This window comes from Balaenoptera physalus, assembly GCF_965194825.1.
Source record: "Balaenoptera physalus genome assembly, chromosome: 14".
Classification (NCBI taxonomy): domain Eukaryota; kingdom Metazoa; phylum Chordata; class Mammalia; order Artiodactyla; family Balaenopteridae; genus Balaenoptera; species Balaenoptera physalus.
In genome coordinates this window covers 79,534,436-79,559,237 of record NC_138893.1, presented here as the reverse complement: position 1 = coordinate 79,559,237, position 24,802 = coordinate 79,534,436, and the positions used below count along the sequence as shown (strand labels likewise).

The following is a 24,802-nucleotide window of genomic DNA, read 5'->3' as shown; positions in this document are numbered from 1 at the left end:
GGGGTGGGGTAGGGTGAGGAGAGACACATCGCACTTGAACGCTTAATTTGGGGTAGGCGGTTCGCCGGTGAAGGCAGCCCAGGAGGAGAAGAGGGTGTCGGCAGCGCCCGGGCGAGTTGCGACGACTGAAACCGTTCCCGCGTGTAAGCTAGAATATTGCCAGCCGAATGGATCCTCTTGTTTCACAGGGGGGAAACTGAGGCCCCGGGAAGAGGAGCCACTTTAAGGCTTGCCCTGTCATGATTAGTTCATTAGAAGGTTCACCTGTTTTTAACCCCACTCTATTTGCGAGCTGTTTTTCTCTTGACCCTTACTTTCAAGAATTGAATATTGTTGAAGTGAACTTAGTGTGGTGTGGTTTTTCAGACTGCAGTCGAAAACTAGCAACCAATCTACTATGAGAGCTCCTCTTCTCCTTTTTGGTGAATTTTTTTAGTCAGTGTAAGCACGCTGAATGCCCACATTCCTTGGTAGTCACTCATAGTGTAAAAGAGCAACGGAGCCATTGAGAAGGGGGTACAGTTTTTTTTGTGGGGTGTAGCGTTGGTCATTCAAGAAGGGTAGTTTACAAGTAGGTGGTGCAGTGCTTGTCACATCTGTGCAGGATGCAATAAATAGGGTGCCGTGACAATAACATTTATAGAATCACAGCTTTACTCCAGAGAAGTGGGATTTAACTGGGGGTGATTTTTGCCTCTGAGGGGACAGTTGGCAAAATCTGGAGACATTCTTGGTCACAACTGGGAAGCGCGGGTGCCACCGGCATCAAGTGGTTAGAGGTCAAAGATGCTACTAAACAGTCTACAATGCACAGGACAGTCCCACAGCACAGAAGTAGCTGGACCAAAATATCGGAGGTTTGAGAAATCTTGCTGCAGAGTGATTTCTGTAATGAAGTGAAGTAAGACGTTTCCAGATTTAAAATCTTGACAGCTTCAGAATGTGGCTGTTGAGCGTGTTTTCTTGATGCAGTTTTTGTGATGGGGTGACCTGTGAGTTAGGCACTGTGCTAAGTGGGTTAGGAGGAGATGGGAATTTGTGCTTTTTTTTTTTTTTTTTCTTTTATTGAAGCTTTCTTGCCACTAACCCATGTGGCTCCTGAATATTTGAAATGTGGTTCCTGCAGGTGAGGAATTGCGTTTTAAATGTTGTTTATTTTTAATTAATTATCCACAGATGGATAGCCACAGGGTCTACTGATTTGGACATTGCAATTCTAGTTCTTGGAAAATCACAGCGGGTCAAGAAAAGGTTGAATAGTTTTATTAACGAGTGTTGTTATGTTTTCAGAACGACACGGTAACTATCCGGACAAGGAAGTTCATGACCAACCGACTACTTCAGCGGAAACAAATGGTAAGGAAGGGTACGTCAAAGGTTGGTTGTTACTCAGTTTTGAAGATGTATTTCATTATAATAAACACTAAACTTGATAATCTTTTCAGGTCATCGATGTCCTTCATCCTGGGAAGGCAACAGTACCTAAGACAGAAATTCGGGAAAAACTAGCCAAAATGTACAAGACCACACCAGATGTCATCTTTGTGTTCGGATTCCGAACCCATTTTGGTGGTGGCAAGACAACTGGCTTTGGCATGATTTACGATTCCTTGGATTATGCAAAGAAGAATGAGCCCAAACACAGGCTTGCAAGAGTAGGTGTCCTCTCTCTTCAACAGCTGCTGAAGACATTTTTTCAGTGACGTTGTGTTGTGGGTACAGTGGAAGGAGCAAAAGCAAGCAGGCTGCGGGGGAACAACATACTAAAAAACTCTTAAGGGGTTGAGAGAAAAGGTTCTTTGATAAATGCACAGATAGAGTACAGGAGTTCAGAATGGGGTCTGCAGGATTTGAGGAGGTGACATTTGAGCTGGGTCTAGAAGAGCAGGTAAAGCAGTGCTCCTGGAGGTAGGAACTGGAAGTAGGTAGGGGGATGAGTTTAGAAAGGTAGGTTGGCACCAAATTAAGTGAAATCTTTATTCCCAAACGTCTGAGTTTGGGCTTATCTTCATAGGTTGCCAGGAGCCATGAAAGCTTTTGAATCACTTCCTGAGTACCAAGCACTACACAATGACCTACAGTTGACTGTTGAACAACACGGGTTAGAATTATGAAGGTCCACTTAACGCGCAGATTTTTTTCAGTAGTAAAATCTGTAGTACAGCGATCCGAGGTTGGTTGACTACACAGATGCGAAGGGAAGTGTGGATGTGGAGGGCCAGCTGTAAGGTATACTCAGATGTTCAACTGTGTTGAGGGTTGGCACCCATATTCGCGCAGTTGTTCAGGGCTCAACTGTACAGCAGTAGACCGGGCAAACTCCCTAGCTTACATACTAAATTGTGAATGAGCAAATGGATTGTTACTTTGAAATAGTTCTTGTTTCTGCCCCCTTTTAACTTTTTTTTCTCCTTGCTATTAGATAAAATCTTTCCATTGAATAGATATGTGGTAGGTAGATGCTGCACTCTTAATTGGGTGGTCTGGGAGACCTGGCTGAGGTGAAGTGAAGCCGAGATCCTTGTAAAGATTGGGGAGCATTCCTGTAGGCAGCAGGAAGAGCAAATGCAGAAGTGGGCAGAGTGAAGATGAGTAGCTGGATGTGGTCTCCGTGGGGGGTGTAGAGTTCTTGGGAAAGATTCCTCTGTCAGCTATGAGTAGTAAACAGGGAGTTGAAATGGAAGAGACCCTGAAAATGTGGAGACCTAGCGAACTGTAGGCTCAGAACCATAACAGCATGCACGGAGCGTTGAGTGCACACTTTTCCTGTGCTGTTTTCTGTTCGTGCTATCTCAATTTGATGACCGTTTCTGTTCTAGCACAAACAAGTATTGTTAAATGTACTTGAAGAGTTTTGACTTCTGAAGCTGTATTTCTTGAGCTCCAGCCTGGTCCCTCTCCCTACCAAATTAGTATGTAACGATAAGTTGATGTTTGCAAGTCACCTACATATATATATATATTCCTTTCTTTTTCAGCATGGCCTGTATGAGAAGAAAAAGACCTCGAGAAAACAGCGAAAGGAACGCAAGAACAGAATGAAGAAAGTTAGGGGGACTGCAAAGGCCAATGTTGGTGCTGGCAAAAAGGTATAGTTTATCAAGGGAAATACAGAAATGTCAATTCCAGGTTTTTAGTTTGTAGTAAGGTGGGGTTTTGTTTTCTTAATAACCTTTCTTAATGTTTCTTCTTTTCTCACTTCTTCTGGATTACAGAAGGTAACCTGTTTTGAGAAGCCACGTAACGTAGTATCTTAACACCTCAGTAGAGTAGCTTTGCCCACCCCTTGTCAGCTCACAGATTAGCACAACATGGGGCCACATCGGTTCAGTGATCGGTAGAGTGATCCTGGTGGGTGCCTTGCAAGTCCTATCAGGAAAGTTTTCATTTTACTGCTAATTACAAAGATTGTTAAAGGGGGAGCCGATCTAGTTTCCCAAGACTTATTTTCTTAAAATTGACAGCTGATTGAAGAAGCAGGTGAATCAATGTGGCCCGTGTTTTCCTGGCATGCTGGAGAGGTAGCACAGTCCTCCATTGCTTTCCTCTCCAGTTAGTCAGGACTTAAGTGATTTTAATGATCAGCTTTTTACCAGCTTTGCTAGCTAATTGTAAATAGTTGAACGGAATTAAGGTGTTGGGTTGTTAAATTAACAAATAATCAAGTGTTCTGTGAACTTTTTTTTTTTTTTTTTGCCTTTTCCCTCTACTTTCTTGGAATTCTTGTTCATCAGAAATGAAGTGCCTAGCAGGTACTGAGATTGTGAGCACGGTGTGGGGATGCATCACCTTCACTAAGTTTGCTTTGATGCTTTGCATGTTGGCTTTCGGAAGAGAGTTTTGTAGTGTAGTCTATTATAACACCACTGCTATGGTTTAAAATAGTATATTGTGGGCAAAGGAGAAAAACTTTAAATGACGTTTATTTTGGAAACTCAAAAATGCATGTTAAGTTGTGAAGTGCCCCAGTGGAGGAAGGTAGCCGCTTTTAACTGGCACTTGGGAAATGCTGTGTTCCAGAGCGCCACATACCCAGGAAATGGCTTTACTTAACACAGGGCTTGGGAAGGGTTCTCTCATCCAGTCATGAGCAGTCTTTCCCTTGGGGACTCTGGAGATTGGTTGATTCTCTGGCAGCTTTGGTGATAAACTGGTCCAGAAAATCTGGCAAAGCCTCTGTCCGGGAGCACACACCCAGCGCTGCCTTTTACTGTCTCCTTTACTGCCCCATTGCTTTCTATTAGTTGATCTCCAGCTTTCCACCTGATGCCCTTTTTTTTTTAATTGGAAAATTTCCAAGATAATTGAATATTCACATTAAAGCCTTTGATAAGTACGCTTTTCCCACAGGTACTTAAATAATTTTGCACATCTGAGCAGCCTAAACCAGTAACATGTAAAGTGGGCTGAGAGTGGGTTGGGGCTGGTAAGGTTTTGAAACAGTGGTGGTCTCCACTCCACGTGCTTCCTCTCACCGTGACTCCCCGCCAGACCAGGCAGTAAACCTGGTGTGCCTGCTCCGGGCTGTAATCGCATTGACTTCTGGGTGCCATGGAGTTGTGGTAATGGATTGCCTGAGGAACTGCTTGCTGCTTAGTTAGAAGAACCGCTCCCTGTTTGTGAGGCTTAGAATACCTGTTGACAGAAGTTCCAGAAGTTGAAAAACAGTCAATATTTGTGTTCTGATCTAGATCGGAAGAACTTTTTTACACCATTGTTTTCTTCATTCGGCCTTTGAGTCCCGTGTGTTAGTGCTCAGCGGTGACGTGCAGAGTTTAGCCCTGTGGGGACCTGAGCTATCACTATTCCTGCTTCAGGTTGCACTAGTGCATTTCGCTAGCACTGCTCTGAAAAGCGGGTGGAAAAGGAATGCATAAATGAGCACGTGTATTCTTTGGCTCAAATAAAAAAAGGCATAGTAATGTCCTTTGAACTTAGATGTTGGAATTCAGACGTTGGAGTTGCACCTTTCGGGTATAATAGAGTTGTTTTAAATTAAGGAATAGTCTCATGTTTGAAGAGCAATTGAATTTTTTTTACATCAGCTGAGTTCTGCCTTTTTAAATACTAATTCACACTACTTGTGTTGATTGTGAATGGTGGCTTTTAAAGTACTGAACTGAGACAGGTTTTAAAAGACTTGCTTGATCATTTAGAGCTCTCCCCTTGTGGTTAAATTAGACTTCAGTCTGCGATGATTCTCAGGTCTGTTGATGGTGCTAGCGTGCCCAGCACGGTGTTGCTGAGCAAAGCAGAGGCGCCTTCATTTGTAAGTAGGCAGTGGCAGCCTACGAACCATAGTGATCAGGCAGGCTGTTCTCAAAATTGGGTGGAATAAAATCAGTGAGTGTGTCTAGGGAGTGCTCTATATACAATTGCAAAGAACAAAGTAGTCATTAAGGTATCTGATTGCATGCAGATTATTTAGGAGTTTGAAAAGGGACTATTAATGAAATATTTCTCTTCCCTCTTCCCTCCTTTCCCCCTTCCCTGCCACTGATTCAGTGAGCTGGAGATTGGACAACAGGTATAATTCAAGCTTTTTGTTTAGATTGCTAGACTCCTTGGTTGACAGTCATTAAAAATAGAGCATGTGAAATGATTTAGAAGTATATTTACAAATGCTCTCAAGAGTTGTGCCTCTTAAAAACTAGCAGTGACATGGTTTTGTTGTCAAAACTTTTGTCTCATCCCTAACTTGAATGTTTGTGAGTTTTATATCTTGATGCTTACATTGTATTAAGATCACACAAACTTAATATGGTCTAGGTTACTAATGTTCGTTCTGCATGAGTGTCATTAATTTTGGGGTTTGTTGAAGACTTTGAACTTTAATTTTAAAGGCAGTTGCTAACTAAATTTTTCTTTTTCTTTAATTCACAGAAGGAATAAAGACTCTGCAGTGACTGTGTCTGTGGTGATTGTGCAGATTTTTCATGAGAGAGTTAATAAACTAAGACTTTTTACATATCTGGTTGTTTGGAATGTATTTGAAGTTTACTGGGAGTGCTGTAAAATTTGTTTGCTGTTCAACAGATTTAGAGTGCTGCCCAAGTTCACATGTTCCATTAAGCATTCAGTGAAAACTTGCTATGTTGGGGTGGTGTTTGTCCTTCCCTTTAATGGCACAAAGATGTCAGGGTGTAGAGTATTGGCAACGTGGGAGCATGTAGGGCCAGTCTGGTGTGCTCATGTTAATACTTGGTATTATAGTTGGTCAGTCTCTGAAAGAGACTCTTGAAACCTGAATTCCTTTTTGGTCTTACTAGAACCCCACTTAGTCTTTGTTACGGAAAAAAAATTTGCTGGCCTTGATAGAAATTAAGTTACTAGATTGCATTCTCATCATTTATCCTGAAGTAAACAGGATCTGTCAAAATGGTTATTTGTCTATTGCGGGCTTGTGCTTATGTGATAAATGAGTGGTTTATTGTGGGTGGGGAATTTGAAAAAGGCTCTAGAGTGGTGAATATTTGTGTGTAATGTGTAATTGCTTGGTAAATCTGATTGTGCATGGGTTTTATGAAGCATTGAGGGTTATCTAGTGCTACTTTTTCTTTGCCAGATGCTTATTCTCACACTGGCTTTTTTAGGCGTCAAGGTTGAGAACCTGAAATGTGGGTTATTGGTCAGTTGTGTGGGGTTGGGGGATTTGAGGAGGGGGTTGTTTGAAGGTTGCTGGGGGGTTGGGGTGCCCTTTGAGAGGATAGGAAACATGAGTAGGAGAGCTTGGGTGTTCGGGAGGGGACAGAAGAGGCGTTAATGGTTTATGGGTTTTGGGTGTCATTCTTCCCTGAGGTTGGTGTGTGATTGGTTTCTCCCTTAAGTGGGTCCATGTAGGAGTCAAGCTTATAAATGCTATTAAGAACTATGTCAGTGGATGAAAAGCTTCAGAGAAAACTCAGGAAGCAGTAGAGGACTGCTTGGCTGGTTGGGTTGAAAGGGGAACCAGGAAAAAGCAAGAATCATGGTAGCAGAAGGCATGTGAGTGTTGCAGGAAGGAATGGTTGAATATTTTGGAGAGAGCCTGGTGAGAGGCCTTGACTTGAAGAAGGAGCTATAGCCTGGGAGGGCAGGGATGTGACCAGGTAAGTGAGCCTGAACCTGCCGGCCCAGGGTGCAGAGGGCGGGGTGGGTGTAGTTCCATGTGTGGCTCTGCTGAGGTTGCATACTTGGGTTTGTGGAAAGCATGGCCTTGTGGGTTCCATTGCTAGGGAATCTGCTTTGTGCTCCCTTAAATAGGACCAGGAAATAAGATCAGATGGTCCACTTGTATAGGAAGAGTTTGGAGGAGTGGGGGATTTAGGTCTGCACACTTCCGTTTTCACCAAAATGGCTAATGGGTGGTGTGGAATCCCTAAGGGATTTGAGGTGAGTGGCATTTTTAAATGGGCAGTGCATGGAGGCCAGAGATCATCCATGCCTGGTGGAGATGCAGTTCCCCAGGATTGATCTAGGGTGTAGGAGCAGAGAGGGGCTGGTGAGCAGCATGTAGGGGCAAGAAGCAGAAGATGCTGGGAGAGGTTATATTTGGGATGGCTCAGGACAGGGCAGGAGATGAAGCCGAGCAGTGGTGGGCGGGGGTGGGGGGGTGACCCCAGGGGCCTGTGGTCACAAAGTTCAGGGGCAGGGCTAGAAGAAGCAATGGAGCAAGAACCGAAGGGTAGGAGGTGGTTTTCAGAGTGAGGTACTAGGGGTTGGTGTGAAGACAGGGCACAGCTGCAGGGAGCCTGATGAGGTGGAGTTTGGCAACCAAGTCACAAGATGTGTAGGCTTTTCCATTGGGATATGCCCGGGGAGGGCGAAGTTTGCAGTCATTCAGCCAGTAGTCTCTTTGAAGGGAATCGTGATTAACTCTGGTTGAGCCTGTTTTTCTAGGGGAACTGCCTGGGCTAGGATATTACAAACGTCACGAACTGGCAGTCTTGTCAGTAAGCTTTATGGACAGGCAAAGCATTTCAAAATAGGACAAACCGAACCTGAAGATCCAGGTTCCTAGCCTCTTGAGTTATCAGAAGAATCAACAGCAGGCCCACCTTCCTGCATGGTGACAGTTGGCAAGGTTAGAGGGTGGGCTGTGTGCCTCACGGTAGGTGTTTGTTCTGTCGTCCCCTGTGGCCTCTGCTCCTGCAAGCTAGCCTGCGCCCTTGTCCACCTGCCCGCTGGTCTTGTGTCCCCTCTGCATGCCGCTTAACTTCCATCTTGTCCAGCTGGGTGTCTGAGCAAGTTGCTTGGTCCCCTGATTGGGTTAACTTCTCTATAAATTGGGGCCCCCAAGGGTACCTTCTCTGCTGACCTGACTCACAAGGCTATTTTGAGTCTCAGATGATAAAGCACCTGTGAGAATAGTTTGGAAACTGAAGTGCTGAGCAACTGTGTGATGGGAAGCAAGGACTAGCGTTCAGTTGTGCACAGTTGTGCTGTGGAACTCTAGGATTGGAGATTCAGCACTTTGTCGGCCCTGACATTAACCAGACCATACAGCTGTCAACAGGCTTTGAAAGAGCCTCCGTGAAAATGCAAAGTTGACTTTACTCATCAACAGTCAGGGAGGGCACATCCCTTCCCTCAACTTGGCACTTGTGAGAGGCTGTTGCTTCATGAGGATAGCAAGGAAGAGTCTGGCAAGAAGTTTAGAACTGTACCCCTTTGTTCCACTTGTAGCTGCATGTGCCCAGGTAGTTAGCCAGCATTTAATTGCTCTGCTCTCTTCCCTCCAAAGAAGAGGTTAAATGGCAAGTTGGTTATTCTGGGCTCTCCTTAAAGGTAGCATCTTGACAAATACACCATACTCTTGTAGCTGAGGCAGTTACTGTATAAACAATTACTTCCTTTAATCTGTACAATAATCCTAAGAGGCAGGTCTCATTGGACCCATGTTGGAGAGGGTTTAGAGCAGTTAAGCAACTTAACTAAGTAGTGGGGTGGGATTAGAATGCAGTTGTCTGACTGCAGTCTTTGTTGTCATGCATTTACCCATTGTGAAACAAATGTTAATTGAGCAGCTTTCCTCCACAGAGTGTATAATGGTGTGCAAGACTATACCTACTACGTACTGTATTTGTCTAACCAGTAGTTAGGGTGCCTGTTGCCAGTAGTGTTACTGAACAAGTCATAGATGACCATCTGAATTCCCCATTTACTGAACGGCTGTGCGCACTAGTCCCTGTTCTGGTAGCTGGGGAGATGGGTGAAGAAGCTGTCCCTGCCCCCAATGCTCAGAGGGGCTTAAGCACCTTGTCTGGGGCCTCATGGCCTGGTTTCTGCTCCTTAGCATGAAGCAGCAGACTGTAATTATGTTAAGTTAGGTGGTGGGATTCCAGAGGCGAGAAAGTCTTCCAAGAGTAACACTAACTGGGGTAAGATGTGATCTGATCAGGGCACACAGGAGCAGGTGTCTCACTGGGGCTATGAAAGTAGAGAAAGGTCACACGGAGATGCACCAGTCATCCTGCAGGGGAAGAGTGGGGATGAGGTGGGAGCGTGCGGGAGCAGAGTGCAGGTAGGCTTTGTCATCCTCAGTGAGGTGCAAGGTGCTGTGGTGACTGGTGGCTTCCAGCAGAGTGTTGCCCAATGCATTACTGGTAAGAGAAATCCTATTTCAAAAATAGACTTCAGGTTGGCTGCAAGAGCACAGAGGTGTAACGATTGATTGATTTTTTAACATCTTTATTGGAGTATAATTGCTTTACACTCGTGTGTTAGTTTCTGCTGTGTAACAAAGTGAATCAGCTATACATATACATATATCCCCATATCTCCTCCCTCTTGCGTCTCCCTCCCACCCTCCCTATCCCACCCCTCTAGGTGGTCACAAAGCCCTGAGCTGATCTCCCTGTGCTATGCGGCTGCTTCCCACTAGCTATCTATTATACATTTGGTAGTGTATATATGTCCAGGCCACTCTCTCACTTCGTCCCAGCTTACCCTTCCCCCTCCCTGTGTCCTCAGGTCCATTCTCTATGTCTGCGTCTTTATTCCTGTCCTGCCCCTAGGTTCTTCAGAACCATTTTTTCTTTTCTTTAAGATTCCATATATATGTGTTAGTATACGGTATTTGTTTTTCTCTTTCTGACTTACTTCACTCTGTATGACAGACTCTTGGTTTATCCACCTCAGTACAAATAACTCAATTTCGTTTCTTTTTATGGCTGAGTAATATTCCATTGTATATATGTGCCACATCTTCTTTATCCATTCATCTCTTGATGGACACTTAGGTTGCTTCCATGTCCTGGCTATTGTAAATAGTGCTGCATTGAACATTGTGGTACATGACTCTTTGAATTACGGTTTTCTCAGAGTGTATGCCCAGTAGTGGGATTGCTGGGTGTATGGTAGTTCTATTTTTAGTTTTTTAAGGAACCTCCGTACTGTTCTCCATAGTGGCTATATCAATTTACATTCCCACCAACAGTGCAAGAGGGTTCCCTTTTCTCCACACCCTCTCCAGCATTTATTGTTTGTAGATTTTTTTTTTTTGAAATAATATTATTGGGATCTCAGAATTCTTACTGAAATATAGAACTGTACTTCTTTTTAACAGGACACAGAAAGAATGAGGGATTATCTCTAATGCTGAGGACTGAATTGTTTCAGATTTTCCTAAAGATTATAAGAAAAAGTATTAATCATATCATTGGTTCCAACCGGTGTGAGGTGATCCTCATTGTAGTTTTTTTTTTTTTTTTAATAAATTTACTTATGTTTGGCTGCATTGGTTCTTTGTTGCTGCATGTGGGCTTTCTCTAGTTACAGTGAGTGGGGGCTACTCTGTTGCGCTGCACGGTCTTCTCATTGCGGTGGCATCTCTTGTTATGGAGCACGGGCTCTAGGTGCGTGGGCTTTGGTAGTTGTGGCACATGGGCTCAGTAGTTGTGGCTTGCGGGCTCTAGAGCACAGGCTCAGTAGTTGTAGCGTGCAGGCTTAGCTGCTCCATGGCATGTGGGATCTTCCCGGACCAGGGCTTGAACCTGTGTCGCCTGCATTGGCAGATGGATTCTTAACCACTGCGCCACCAGGGAAACCCCTCATTGTAGGTTTGATTTGCATTTCTCTAATGATTAGTGATGTTGAGCATCTTTTCATGTGTTTGTTGGCAATCTGTATATCTTCTTTGGAGAAATGTCTGTCTAGGTCTTCTGCCCATTTTTGGATTTGGTTGGTGGTTTTGATATTGAGCTGCATGAGTGCTTGTATATTTTGGAGATTAATCCTTTGTTTGTTGCTTTGTTTGCAAATATTTTCTCCCATTCTGAGGGTTGTCTTTTCGTCTTGTTTATGGTTTCCTTTGCTGTGCCAACGCTTTTAAGTTTCATTAGGTCCCATTTGTTTATTTTTGTTTTTATTTCCATTTCTCTAGGAGGTGGGTCAAAAAGGATCTTGCTGTGATTTATGTCATAGAGTGTTCTGCCTGTGTTTTCCTCTAAGAGTTTTATAGTGTCTGGCCTTACATTTAGGTCTTTAATCCATTTTGAGTTTATTTTTGTGTATGGTGTTAGGGAGTGTTCTAATTTCATTCTTTTACATGTAGCTGTCCAGTTTTCCCAGCACCACTTATTGAAGAGGCTGCCTTTTCTCCATTGTATATTCTTGCCTCCTTTATCAAAGATAAGCTGACCATATGTGCGTGGGTTTATCTCTGGGCTTTCTATCCTGTTCCATTGACCTGTATTTCTGTTTTTGTGCCTGTACCATACTGCCTTGATTACTGTAGCTTTGTAATATAGTCTGAAGTCAGGGAATCTGATTCCTCCAGGTCCGTCTTTTTTTCTCAAGATTGCTTTGGCTGTTCAGGGTCTTTTGTGTTTCTATATAAATTGTGAAGTTTTTTGTTCTAGTTCTGTGAAAAATGACATTGGTAGTTTGATAAGGATTGCTTTGGGTAGTGTAGTGATTTTCACAATGTTGATTCTTCCAATCCAAGAACATGGTATATCTCTCCATCTGTTTGTATCATCTTTAATTTCTTTCATCAGTGACACTTGATTTATTTATGCTGGCAAAGCAGAGGCTTTCCTGAGTTCTGGAGCCCTATAGTGTGAGCCTAGGGAGTAAAGACACCTCACTTTCATTTGTCCTTCCCCTTCCACTCACCCTTGAACTTACTTTCCTGTATGCTAGACATTGTGGAAGTGAGACCCCCCAGAACAACAGTGTCCACGGTCTGGTTGGGAGTTAGGGACAAGTGAGGTTCTGGTGGGAAATGAGGCTGGAGGGGTCAGCAGGGAACAGGTCAGGGAGGAACCTTGTATGCTGGGCTAAGGATGTATCTTGTTCAGTATTTTGGTTGAATAAAAGAAAACTTTAGAGATAAGATGTTCAGCAGTGGATTGACTGTCTTTGTCATGGTGAATTCTTTTGCATGGAGGGTACTTAAGCCCTTGGACTGCTCATGTATGTTGGAGAGGGGATTTGTGCAGGAGGTTGGGTTGTTGAGATGGCATCCAAGCAGTCTAGCTTAGTGGGAAAAGGACTAGACTGGGAATCGGGAGACCTGGTTTCTGATCCCTAGTCAGCTGACAGCTGGCTGGGGCCCTGGATGGGCAAGGGGCTTCCCTTTCCTGGGCCTCCATTTCCCTGTGTTTAGGTGAGGTACAAGGGCCGGATGCGTGGGTCCCAAGCGTGGTACCTGGGGGCTTGTTAAAAATGCAAATGCCCATGTCTCTTGTCCCAGTTTCCAGAGTTACTAGTTCTGGGTGGCACTGGAGCATCTGACGTTTTAACAGCTTCCAGGTGATGCTACTGACGAGCTAGGTAAGGGAAACTGGACTAAAAAGTCTCTAATGTCCCTTTTGCCTCTGAGAATTCTGTGTCTCTGAGGGAGATGTGGTCTCTGTCCTTAAGAAGCTGGCAAGTAAACAGTAATACTACTGTTACTACTGCTAATAAAAGTAATACAGAATAGCTAACATTTATTGAGTGCTTTCTATGTGCCAGGTATTGAACTCATTTCTCTCATTTACCTTTTATAACCACTACCAGGGAGGTATTCTTATCCCTGTTTTACAGATGAAGAGATTGAGGCTCAAAGAGATTAGTGCATTTGGTCAAAGTTATGCAGGTTTGACTGCCTGTGGTACAGCTGGGGACATTTGTGGAACTTCCCAGTAAGGAGCTAGAATTTGCACTTAGAATTTGAGTCTTGATGGGTGCAGAGAGATTAGCTAAGGCAGTAGTTCTCCAAATGTAGTCCGACACTGGCAGCATCTGCATCCCCCTGGAACTTGTTAGAAATGCAAATTCTCAGGCCCTACCCCAGACCCACCGAATCGGAAACTGGGGGACCAGCATGCTGTGTTTTAACATGTCCCCTAGGAGGTACTGATGCAGGTTGAAGTTTGAGAACCACTGAGTTGGGGGGAGAGAAGGACATTACAGGAGGCACAGTCGTGGAGACCAGGAAGGGCAGTGTTGCAGACTGGCCCATCACTGGCCTTCCCTTTGGTGGAATCAAGAGGTCACGTGAGCCACGCAGACTCCCACGAGGGGGCACTGTGGGCACAGGCTTGGATGCTGCCTGTTACGCTGTCATGGCCGCTACCCCGGTGGAAGCGTGAAAAAAGCCTGGTGCCACATCAACTGGAGAGGTCATTCTTTCGTCTCAGAAAAGGTCTAATGGGGGTGGTAATCTTGTTTATAGGATTGGTCCCTTGTAGGGAAGCTGAACCTACAGGGCTTTCTGCTGTTCACACATGCATGGGAATGTCTACCCGTCCGTGCTGCAGTGTCTCTGCAGATCCTGTGCAAATAGCATTCCTCTTGTAGCTCCCCAGCCAAGGCGCTTGCAGTTTCTTTGGAAGAAAGAATGCTTGAACCCCAGCGGCCCGATTCTAGTTCATTGTTCTCCCTATAGGCGACACCTCTGGTTCTTTCACAGTTTGGGAGTAGGGGTGGAGTGCTGGGTCACAAGACCTGTCTTCAAGCCTTAGCTCTGCCCCAGCCATGCTTTGTGATCTCAGGCAAGTCCCCTTTCTTTGGGCCTCATTTTTCTTTTGTGTTAGATAAGGGAGTGGTATGGAGAAGGTGGCTTTCAGCATCTTTCTCTCCACATATAAAATGCTTCCCTGGGGGGTTGAGGAGGAGATAGGCTTGTCCTACTCGAGGAGCTGGGATTGCAGGGCAGCTGTAAGCCCTGCTGCATGACATCCATCTCCTGTATCCATTTAAGTAAGCCTTGTCAGGTACTTGGTACAAGGCAGAAGGTGGAACCTATCAAGTTGGATTTTTTTTAAAAAGTCCAGATCTTTAGGCAAGGATCTGCCTCTATAGATTTCTGTTCTGCATATGCTTAGAAGAATGAGAGATTTACACCTTATTGTCCTCTCAGCTGCAGCGTGTATTTCTTCTGAAAATACATTGCCTCTGAAGGAGGGGCTGTGACAGTGTTGGGGGCTCTGGCATTCACCTCATTAATCAAGGGATTGGCGTCCAACACCTCATGGTGACTGCTCACCCAGCTGAGCTACTCTGCCTGGGCACTTAGTTTCTGGAATTGTGTTTTCAGAGAGCTGTAGATGTGCTCATCTCAGAGCCAGAGGGGATTAAAGAGAGGGTCTGGTTCAGCTCTCTTGCTGGCTCCCCCTTTATATGACAATGTTCAGAGAGCTTGGTTAGAAATTGCCCAGCCCAATAGGCAAACGCTGTCAAGCTGCAGCTCTCCTTGGTGGAGGAAGCTCGTTAAACAAGATGCCTCTTTCCATCAGGCCCCCTTGGAGAAGGAAAGAAAGCTCTTCAGTTGATCTGGCATCTCTGTTTTGCATGCACATAACGCTCCATTTTCTTCTGTTTTTGGATGAGGCCACTGAGGCATAGGTCAGGTGGCTTTTCCCAAGTCCCGTAGCTCATCAGTGTGGGGGAGGACTGAGCTTCAGGCCTCTTCACCTTGAGCTGGCTCCCCTCCTGACTGCAGGTGAGCCATTTGCTACTCAGGTACCATGTTCTCCTCCTCTTTTTTTAAGAAAATATTCCACCCTTAGGTGTTTGGGTTTTTTTCCATTTTATTGAGATGTAATTGACATATAGCATAGTATTAGTGTCAGGTATACAGCATAATGGTTTGATATGTCTATATGTTGTGAAATGATCACCACAATAAGTCTATTTAACGTCCATCATCTCACATAGTTAACAAATTTTTTTTTCTTGTGATGAGAACTTTTAAGATTTACTCTCTTAGCAACTTTTTTTTTCAATATATATATATATATATTTTTTTTTTAAGAGCTCCTAACTTATTTATTTATTTTATTTTTTTGGCTGTGTTGGGTCTTCGTTTCTATGCGAGGGCTTTCTCTAGTTGTGGCAAGCAGGGGCCACTCTTCATCGCCGTGCGCGGGCTTTTCACTGTCGCGGCCTCTCTTGTTGGGGGGCACAGGCTCCAGACGCGCAGGCTCAGTAGTTGTGGCTCACGGGCCTAGTTGCTCCGTGGTATGTGGGATCTTCCCAGACCAGGGCTCGAACCCGTGTCCCCTGCATTGGCAGGCAGATTCTCAACCACTGTGCCACCAGGGAAGCCCAGCAACTTTCAAATATATAATACAGTATCGTTAGCTATAGTCACCATGCTGTACATTACATCCCCAGAACTTACAACTGGAAGTTTGTACCTTTTGACCACCTTCACCCATTTTCACCCACCCCCTGCTTCTGGCAACCACCAACCTGTTCTGTTTCTGTGAGTTTGGTTTGTTTTAGATGCCACATATGAGTGAGATCATACAGTGTTTGTCTTTCTGTCTGACCTATTTTACTTAGCATATTACCCCCAAGTCCATCTGTATTGTCACAAATGGCAGGATTTCCGTTTTTATGGCCGTGTGTGTGTGTCACATTTTTAATCATTCATCCAGTCATGGACACTTAAGTTGTTTCTATGTCTTGACTATCGTAAATAATGCCGCAGTGAACATGGGAGGGCAGATACCTCTTTGAGATAGCGATTTCATTTCCTTTGGATATATACCCATGTTTGGAATTGCTGGATCATATGGTAGTTATATTTTTAATTTTTTGAGGAACGTCCATACTATTTTCTGTAGCGGTTGCACCAATTTACATTCCCACCAACAATGCACAAGGGTTCACGTTTCTCCGCATTTTTGCCAACACGTGTTATCTCCTGTCGTTTTGATGACAGCCATTCTAACAGGTGTGAGGTGATACCTCATTGTGGTTTTTGATTTGCATTTTCCTGATGATTAGTGATGCTGAGCGCCTTTTCATGTACCTTTTGGTTATTTGTGTGTCTTCTTTCAGAAAAATGTTCAGTTCCTCTGCCCATTTTTTAATTGGATTGCCTTTTTTTTTTTTTGGCTATTTAGTTATATGAGTTTTTTATATACTTTGGATATTAACCCCTTATCCAATATTTGGTTTGCAAATATTTTCTCCTTTTCGGTAGGTTGCCTTTTCATTTTGTTGATGGTTTCCTTTGCTGTGGAGAAGCCTTTTTATTTGATATAGTCCCACTTGTTCATTTTTGCTTTTGTTGCCTTTGCTTTTGGTGTCAAATCCAAAAAAATCATTGCCAAGACTGATGTCAAGGAGCTTACAGCCTGTATTTTCTTCTAGGAGATTTATGGTTTTAGGTCTTCTGTTCAAGTGTTTAATCCATTTTGAGTTGATTTTTGGGTAGGGTGTAAGATAGAGGTCCACATTCTTTTGCATGTGGCTGTCCCGTTTTCCCAGTACCATTTTCCTTCTGTTTTTAAGGTTACAGAGCACTGTAGTATTTGTCTGGGGTGCTACTCCACGCTGTCCAGCTCATTGCCCTTTGCTGTCTCACAGAGAGTCGCTGGTACAGAAGTGTTCCCTCAGAGGCCGAGAATTTAAGTTTTTTAAATTTATTTATTTATTTTTGGCTGCATTGGATCTTCATTGCTGCGCGCGTGCTTTCTCTAGTTGCGGCGAGCTGGGGCTACTCTTTGTTGCGGTGCGCGGGCTTCTCTTTGCAATGGCTTCTCGTGTTGCGGAGCACGGGCTTTGGGTGTGCGGGCTTCAGGAGTTGTGGCTCGCGTGCTCTAGAGCGCAGGCTCAGTAGTTGAGGCGCACGGGCTTAGTTGCTCCGCGGCATGTGGGATCTTCCCGGACCATGGGTCGAACCCGTGTCCCCTGCATTGGCAGGCAGATTCTTAACCACTGCGCCACCAGGGAAGTCCCGAGGCCGAGAATTTAAATGTCTCCTCCTGGTGCTCCCTGAGCCAGCTTTGTCTTTGGTTTAGATGGTATACTAGGTAGGTGGCCTTCAGCTGCAGGTAACTGAGAACTCAGACTGCCTTGAACAGTTATGACATTTATTTGCTTACATAAGAAGCCATCTAGATGCAGCAGGGCCTTCAAGGTTGCAGGCCCCTTTGCATCTAGATGGCTTCTTATGTAGATGCAGCAGTTCAACAGTGTCATCAGGACCTAAACATTTCTCTCTGCTTTGCTACTCACTGTGTTGGCTCCATTCTGCAAGGTGGTTGCCAAGTACCACTGGGGCTAACAAGGCTGGGACTAGGGTGGCGTGGTGAGACACTTGGGACGTGAAACTTAAGGAGGTGTTCACTCGGGGTGGGCACAGTGCAGGGTTAACGCTTTTATGACTCCAGGAGTACTTCACCCTGGTTCTGGCCCTTGGGGCTAACTAACCCTGCCCTCCTTCATGTTCGTGGGAGAGAGACTGCCACTGCCCGCCGCCAACCCCCGCCGCCTCATTTCACTTAGAGTAGGCTAAACTGCTGCAACAAATAGGCCCCCAAAATGTGATTGGCATAAACACAATACAGACGTATTCCTAATTCTAGAAGTCCAAGGCAGGGTATTCCTGGTCAGCAGGAAGCTTTCCTTTGCGTGTGGTAATTCAAGAACACAGCTTCCTTCTGTCCTGTGCCTTTGCCATCTTTAGGGCCTCACGGTCACCTGCATCCGCCTGGCAGAGTGGGAAAAAGAGGTAGAGGAGAGACACCCATTCTCCACAAAGGCCTGACTAGAAGTCACCCACATCATTCTATTCCTACTCTGTTGGCTGGGACTTAGTCTCCTGACACACCTAACTGCAAGGGGGCTGGGGAATGTAGCCTAGCTCTAGCCCAGGCAGAGGCGAGGAGAGTGGTTTGGGGGGACATCTGCTAGTCTTTGCCGTGGCAGGAAGAAGAAAATGGATGCTTTATGGGGACCCTTTGAGCAGAAGCCTCTCAAGGAAATGGGGGAATTTATTGGAAAGCTGGAGGTGTCTTAACAACCAGAATGTAGGCGGTGCTGGTGGCCCCCATGGGAGTGGGACTGGAAAGTGTTCCAGTACAAATCAGCTCTTCCCCCCTTCCCCCTCTATGAGTCTACTCCACTCCTTTGCAGGCCTGCTTCTTTTGCTCTCCTTTCTTTCCCATGGCTACCATTCCAGCTTCCCATTCCCTCCCATTCCAAGCATCCAACAACATTAATTTGACCCTGCATCCCACTTGTCACTTCCCAAGAATGAGACGCTGACTGGCCTGGCCTGGGAGAAGGGTCCCTTCCTGGTCCTGCTAGCTCATGGAGCCCACTTTCCACTTAACCAGGGCCGAGGGAGCACTTGCTGAGAAGGAATGAAGACAGAGGGGGCTGCTGATGTGTCCACAGCAGCCGCCCCTCGTGTTGCTAAGACTTGCTTTCCTTGTCACTCCCAGACCACCATGTTACCATTAAAAAAAAAAAAAAAAAACAAACCTTTATTTTTAAAAACTTTATTTAAAAAAATAGCTTTATTGAGATATAATTCACATACCAAAATATCCTTTTTTTTTTTTTAATTTTATTTTTGGCTGCATCGGGTCTTTGTTGCTTCACGTGGGCTTTCTCTAGTTGCGGTGAGAAACTGCTCTTCGTTGTGGTGCGCGGGCTTCTTATTGTGGTGGCTTCTCTTGTTGTGGAGCACGGGCTCTAGGTGCGCGGGCTTCAGTAGTTCTGGCTCGCGGGCTCTAGAGCTCAGGCTCGGTAGTTGTGGCGCATGGGCTTAGTTGCTCCGCGGCATGTGGGATCTTCCCGGACCAGGGCAAACCCGTGTCCCCTGCGTTGGCAGGCAGATTCTTAACCACTGTGCCACCAGGGAAGCCCTATTTATCCTTTTAAAGTGTACAATTCAGTGGGCTTCAAGATTTTTGCAGAGGTGTGCAACTATCATCACCACCTAACTTTTAAACATTCTCATCATGCTAGAGAGAAACCCTGTGCCTATTAGCAGTCACTCCCCATTTACTCCAGCCTCTACCCCTAACCCTGGGCAACCACTAAGCTATTTCCTGTCTCTATAGATTTACTGATTTGGGACATACTCATTTCATATAAATGGAATTATACAGAATGTGGTCTTCTTGTGATTGTATTCTTTCACTTAATGTTTTTAAGCTTCATCCATATTTTAGCATGTATCATTACGTCATTCCTTTAAAAAAATATAGCTTTATTGAGTTATAATTCACAGACCATGAAATTCACCATTTAAAGTGTGCAACTCAGTTGTATTTTGTTTATTCACAGAGTTGTGCAACACTCACCACTATCTAATTTTAGAACATTTTCATCACTTCAGAAAAGAAACCTCTTAACCATTAGCAGTCTCTCCTATTCCTCCCCTCCTGGCCCCTGAAAACCACTAATCTGCTTTAAAGTCTCTGTGGATTAGCCTATTCTGGACATTTTATGTAAATGAAATCATACCATGTATATGATTTGTGTCTGGCTTCTTTCACTTAGTATAATGTTTTTAAGGTTCATCCATGTAGTGACAGACAGCAGTACAGTTAATACCTTTTAATTGTCAAATAATATTCAGTTGTATGGATATACCGTATATTGTTTATCCATTCATCAGTTGATGGACATTTGAATTGTTTCTATTTTTCTGCTTTATGAATAATTCTGCTATGACCATTCATGTGCAAGTTTCTGTGTGGACATATCTTTTTCTTTCTCTTGGATTATATATAATACCTAGGAGTAGAATCCTAGGTCATACGGCAACTCTGTGTTTTAACATTTCGAGGTGCTGCCAAACCATCTTCCACAGAGGCAGCACCATTTTATGTTCCCGCCAGCAGTGTATGAGGATCCTCATTTCTTCACATCCTTGGCAGCACTTGTTATTATCTGTACTTTTGACTTTAGCCATCAAGTGGGTATGAAGTAGTTTCTCATTATGGTTTTGATTTGCATCTGATAATAATCAGTGGTGGGACTTCCTTGGCGGTCCATTGGTTGAGACTTCACCTTCCAATGCAGGGGGTGAGGGTTCGATCCCTGGTCAGGGAGCTGAGATCCCATGTGCATCTGGTCAGAAAGCCAAGACATAGAACAGAAGCAACATTGTAACAAATTCAATAAACACTTTAAAAGTGGTCCGCATTAAAAAAAAAAAAAAAAATCAGTGGCACTGAGCATCTTTTCATGTGTTTGTTGGCTGTTTGTATGTCTTATTTAGAAAAGTGTTTAGTCTTGCTCATTTTAGAATTAGGTTATTTGTCCTTTTTTTTAAAATTGAAATATAATCGATTTACAGTACTGTGTTAGGTGTACAGCAGAGTGATTCGGTTATATATATATATATCTTTCAGGCTATTTTCCATTATAGGTTATTATAAAATATTGAATATAGTCCCTGTGCTGTACAGTAAATCCTTGTTACTTATCTGTTTTATGCGTAGTTTATTATATCTGTTAATCCCATAGTCCTAATTTGTCACTGCACCCCCCCCCCCCAGCTTTGGTAACCGTAGTTTTTTTTCTGTCTCTTTGAGTCTGTTTTGTATATGGATTCATTTGAATTATGTTTTAGATTACATACGTAAGTCATGCTGTATAATATTTGTCTTTCTCTGTCTAACTTTACGTAGTATGATATTCTCTAGATCCATCCATTTTGCTGCAATTTGTTGAGTTATAAGTATTCTTCATATATTCTAGATATAAGTCTCTTATTAGGTATATGGTTTGCAGGTATTCCATTCTTTGGGTTGTCTTTTCACTTTCTTGATTGTGTTCTTTAAAAGGCAAAAGTTTTACATTTTGATGAATTCGAAACTTTTTTTTCTTCTTTTACTTGTGTTTTTGATGTTATAGCTAAGAAACCATGGCCTAACCCAAAGTCACAAAGATGGATATGTTTTCTTTTATAAGTTTTATAGTTTTAGCTCTAACATTTAGGTTTATGATCCATTTTGAGTTAATTTTTGTAGCTGGTGTTAGGATGGGTCTGACTTCATTCTTTTGGCATGTGGCTTCTCAGTTGTCCTAGCACCACTTGTTGAAAAGACTGTGCTTTCCCACTGAACTGTATTGACACCTTTGTGGAAAATCAGTGTTCTTTGTAGCCACTTCCTGGATTTTCTGTCCTTTGAAAGTGCTGTCAGGGTTCCCATGAGACTTTGAATATAAACAATAATGTCTTTCTTGTATTGAACACCTACTATTTACAGTGCTAGGCACATTATATATATTCTCTCTTGTCCTCACGATAATTCTTCAAGGTGAGTAGTATTATCCTTATCTCAGAGATAAGCAAATTGGAATTTAGGATTTCAGCCATTTGCTGAGGGTCCTTTAGTAATGTGGTGGAGCTGGGCCTTGAACTTAGATCAGTGTGGCTCCAAGGGCTGAGCCCAGCCATGTGCTGTGGTTATCTGTTCCCAGGAGGTCCCACCCAGCTTGGGTGTCATTTCTGGAGTTCTTTGGGGCCATGACTAGCCAGATATATGTATGGCAAGGATGATGGCCTGAAACCTGAATAAGATTATATGATTTCACAGTGTGCTTTGGATGTTTAAAAAAAAAAAAAAAAAAAAAAGCCAATTGTTGCCTCCAGCTGCCTCTGTAAGAAATGGGCACCTAGACTGAAGGAATGGTGGGTGAGTCCTGTTCTGCCCTGTCCTGTTGGACCACTCCTGGGAGTTATGTTATTTTTGGAAGCCATGAAGTAGAGCCCATTGAAAAAAGAGTATCAGGATGGTGGCCTGCCTTCAGATAATGGCCTGTGAGGCCCAATTGAAAGGTCTGGTGGTATTTAAGTTGGAAATGAGCCGAGAGTGGTGCTGTTGGTGAAGGGCTATCACGCAGAGAAAGGGTGAGATTTGTGCCAGAGTGTGGAAAATGTGGCAAAATGGTTTGGCTGGTCAGGAGGAAGTTTTTAAAACTCAGAGCTAATGGGAGGTGGCAGGGGTTGCCTTGGGGAGTCGTGAGCTTCTTGTCACTGGTTTTATACAAACAGAGTCTAGCTCCATACTTTGTGGATTGTCCTAGAGGCTCTTTGGGTGAAGGCCTATGGGATTTTTTTAAGGTTTCCTTTGACCCCCAAAGCTTATATGTCATGGCTTCTGGTTTTACAGGACTTCCTATCCTTGCAGCTGGGATTGCTCCCAGCTCAGATCTGTCATGCCTCACTCATCCCGAGGGCTAAATTTGGAGTTTAATAACAACACTTTGGCCTGTTTTCTTGGAGGCACTTCATCTGTTATCCCATTAATCCTCATAACATCCCTGGGCAGAAAGTGAGGGAGGGCCAGAGAGGGGAAGGAATCTGTCTCTGACTTCTTCACATCCTGAAGGTGAGAGGAGATGGCTGGTTTAGGAGCTAGCCCGGGGCTGGGGGCGTGGCCTGGATCACAGACCCTCAGGCTCCCCACCCACCCCCCCACTCCCACATACAGCCAGGTTGCACACTGAGTAAAGGGTGTGTCTCCCCAGCAGGAAGCTCAGGTCTTGGGAATAGTATATTGGTGATCTGATTCCATAAAAAGTGTAAGACACACCCATGGTGCATATGGCTCCAGGTCAACTCAGTCAGGAGTGGGAATGGGTGGGCATGGAGGTGAGCAGATGAAGTTTGAGCCCCAAGGTGAGAGGGGGGAAGACCAATGTGTCCACCACTAACTTCTAGCAGAGGGGAGGGGCCAGAGGCAGCAGGAGGGCTTCCTCAGGGAGGGGATTTGAGCACAGTTTGGAGAGTCTTGGCGAGGACTCTGGATTTACATTCTGGAGCTCAGAGTTTGAGTGGTTTTCCTACCAACTAGCCATGCGACGTGGGTCAAGTTCTTGCCCCACCCCCGGCTCAGTCTCCCCAGGAGAGGGCTTGCCTGGGGTGCTCTTTGAGATTCTGAGCCTGTGAGCTGAGTGCTGTTGCATGGATGGCTAAAGAGCCTGGGCATGCAGAGGAGAGACTGCGGACTAGCTCAGGGAAGAGGTTTGCTGGAACCGCTGTGAAGGATGAGCAGGGATGAAGGGAAGAGGACCCCAGGTGAAGGGCTCTGCTGGGGCAAAGGCATATTGGCTTTGGGGTTCTTGTCTACTCCAGACCATGCTGTTTGTCACTCCTACCTCTGTTCAGAGTCTCACAGGCATCTGTCTGGCTTCTCCATCCCTCCCAAGCTCTTCCCCTTTAAGCCTTGGCATTTTGTTTCAGGCTGGCCCTCGGCGAGTGGCCCAGTCTGCAGTGGGGACACTCTTGTCTGGACTCTTGAGTGCTGCTAGTCTTCCCTGGCACCAGGCAAGGAGGGCACAGAAACCCAAGGCTACAGACTGGAGACCACTGCAGCTGGAAGGTCCCTTGAAAATCATCTGATACTATACTCCCTGTCACCTTTTTGCAGATGAGGGAATTGGGGCTTGGAGTCACAAGCCTGGTGAGAGAAGAGCAGGTGCTAAGACCTAGAGGCAAGAGAAAGCAGATGGGTTTGTGAAAGGTAGAAGAGCCAGGACTGGGGAGTGTATGGAAATGAGGCCGGAGGGGTGGGCAGGACCGGGTAGTGACGGAGCTCTAGTAAGCCACAGGAAGATGTTAAGCAGAGGAATGGTTCCTTTTACAAAGGACACTGGCTAGAAACCGAGCCCCCGGTTTTCCCAGCGTCCCCTGTGCCTTGCTGGCCTTCCCCACCTGTGGATGGCGCCTTCGTCTTCTGCTTGCTATGGCTGAAAACCTGGTAAAAGGCCTCGACTCGTTCTCTCACCCTCCACATCTCCAGTCCCTCCACAAGTCTTTTGGCTCTTCCTTCAGAATATATCCAGGATCTGACTGCTTTTCACCACCTCCACGGCTCCTCTGGTTCAAGCTCCCACATTTCTTACCTTTTTACTGCCTTGATCCACTTATTGCACTCTGATTACACCTTGGTCCCTTCAGTTTATTCTCCATGCAGCAGCTGGAGTACAGGGTGAAAGTCAGAGTCAGATGAGGTCACCCTTCTGTTCAGAGAACCCTCTAGGGGCTGCACATGTCATTCAGGGAGATGCCAAAAGGCTCTCCATGATCCACATGGCCCAAAACCTGGTCTCCCATTCCCCTCCCAGCTGCTGGTTCTGCTCTTCCAGCTTGTCAGCCTTGCTCCTGCCCCGGGGCCTTTGCATGTGTTCCCTCTGCCTGGCCCACTCTTCCCCCAGCAAACTTCATAGGTCATGCTCTCCCTTCCTTTTGGTCTTTGCTCAAGACTACTCTGACCTCCTTATCAAAGATTGTAACCTTCCTCAAATTTCCTTCCTGGCTTTAATATTTTCTTCTCAGCATTTACTTCTTTTTTTTTTTTTATAGATTTATTTTTATTTATTTTTGGCTGCGTTGGGTCTTAGTTGCTGCCTGCAGGCTTTCTTTAGTTATGGCGAGCGGGGGATATTCTTCGTTGTAGTGTGTAGGCTTCTCATTGCGATGGCTTCTCTTGTTGCGGAGCAAGGGCTCTAGGCACGCGAGCTTCAGTAGTTGTGGCTCACGGGCTCTAGAGTGCAGGCTCAGTAGTTGTGGTGCATGGGCTTAGTTGCTCCATGGCATGTGGGATCTTCCCGGACCAGGGCTCGAACCCGT

The 24,802-nt window shown here is 44.9% G+C and overlaps 1 protein-coding gene across 10 annotated transcripts in view; it reads left to right on the top strand.

Moving 5' to 3' along the window:
- Positions 1–24,802, top strand: part of RPS24 (ribosomal protein S24) — a 596,901-nt gene that overhangs the window by 337 nt on the left and 571,762 nt on the right. For 5 of the 10 annotated variants that reach the window (XR_014253619.1, XR_014253620.1, XR_014253621.1 and 2 more), the window contains exons 2-4: positions 1,291–1,356; positions 1,446–1,655; positions 2,979–3,089. Coding sequence is in view for 7 of the 10 variants with exons in the window: in XM_082425792.1 (XP_082281918.1) it covers positions 1,291–1,356; positions 1,446–1,655; positions 2,979–3,089 (387 nt within the window). In the remaining 3 variants the exon portion in view is untranslated. Of the gene's footprint in view, positions 1–76; positions 144–1,290; positions 1,357–1,445; positions 1,656–2,978; positions 3,090–3,215; positions 3,273–3,734; positions 3,753–5,505; positions 5,528–5,883; positions 5,971–24,802 lie in introns of those variants that run through there. The other 5 variants (XM_082425798.1, XM_082425793.1, XM_082425797.1 and 2 more) reach the window with 5 other exon arrangements.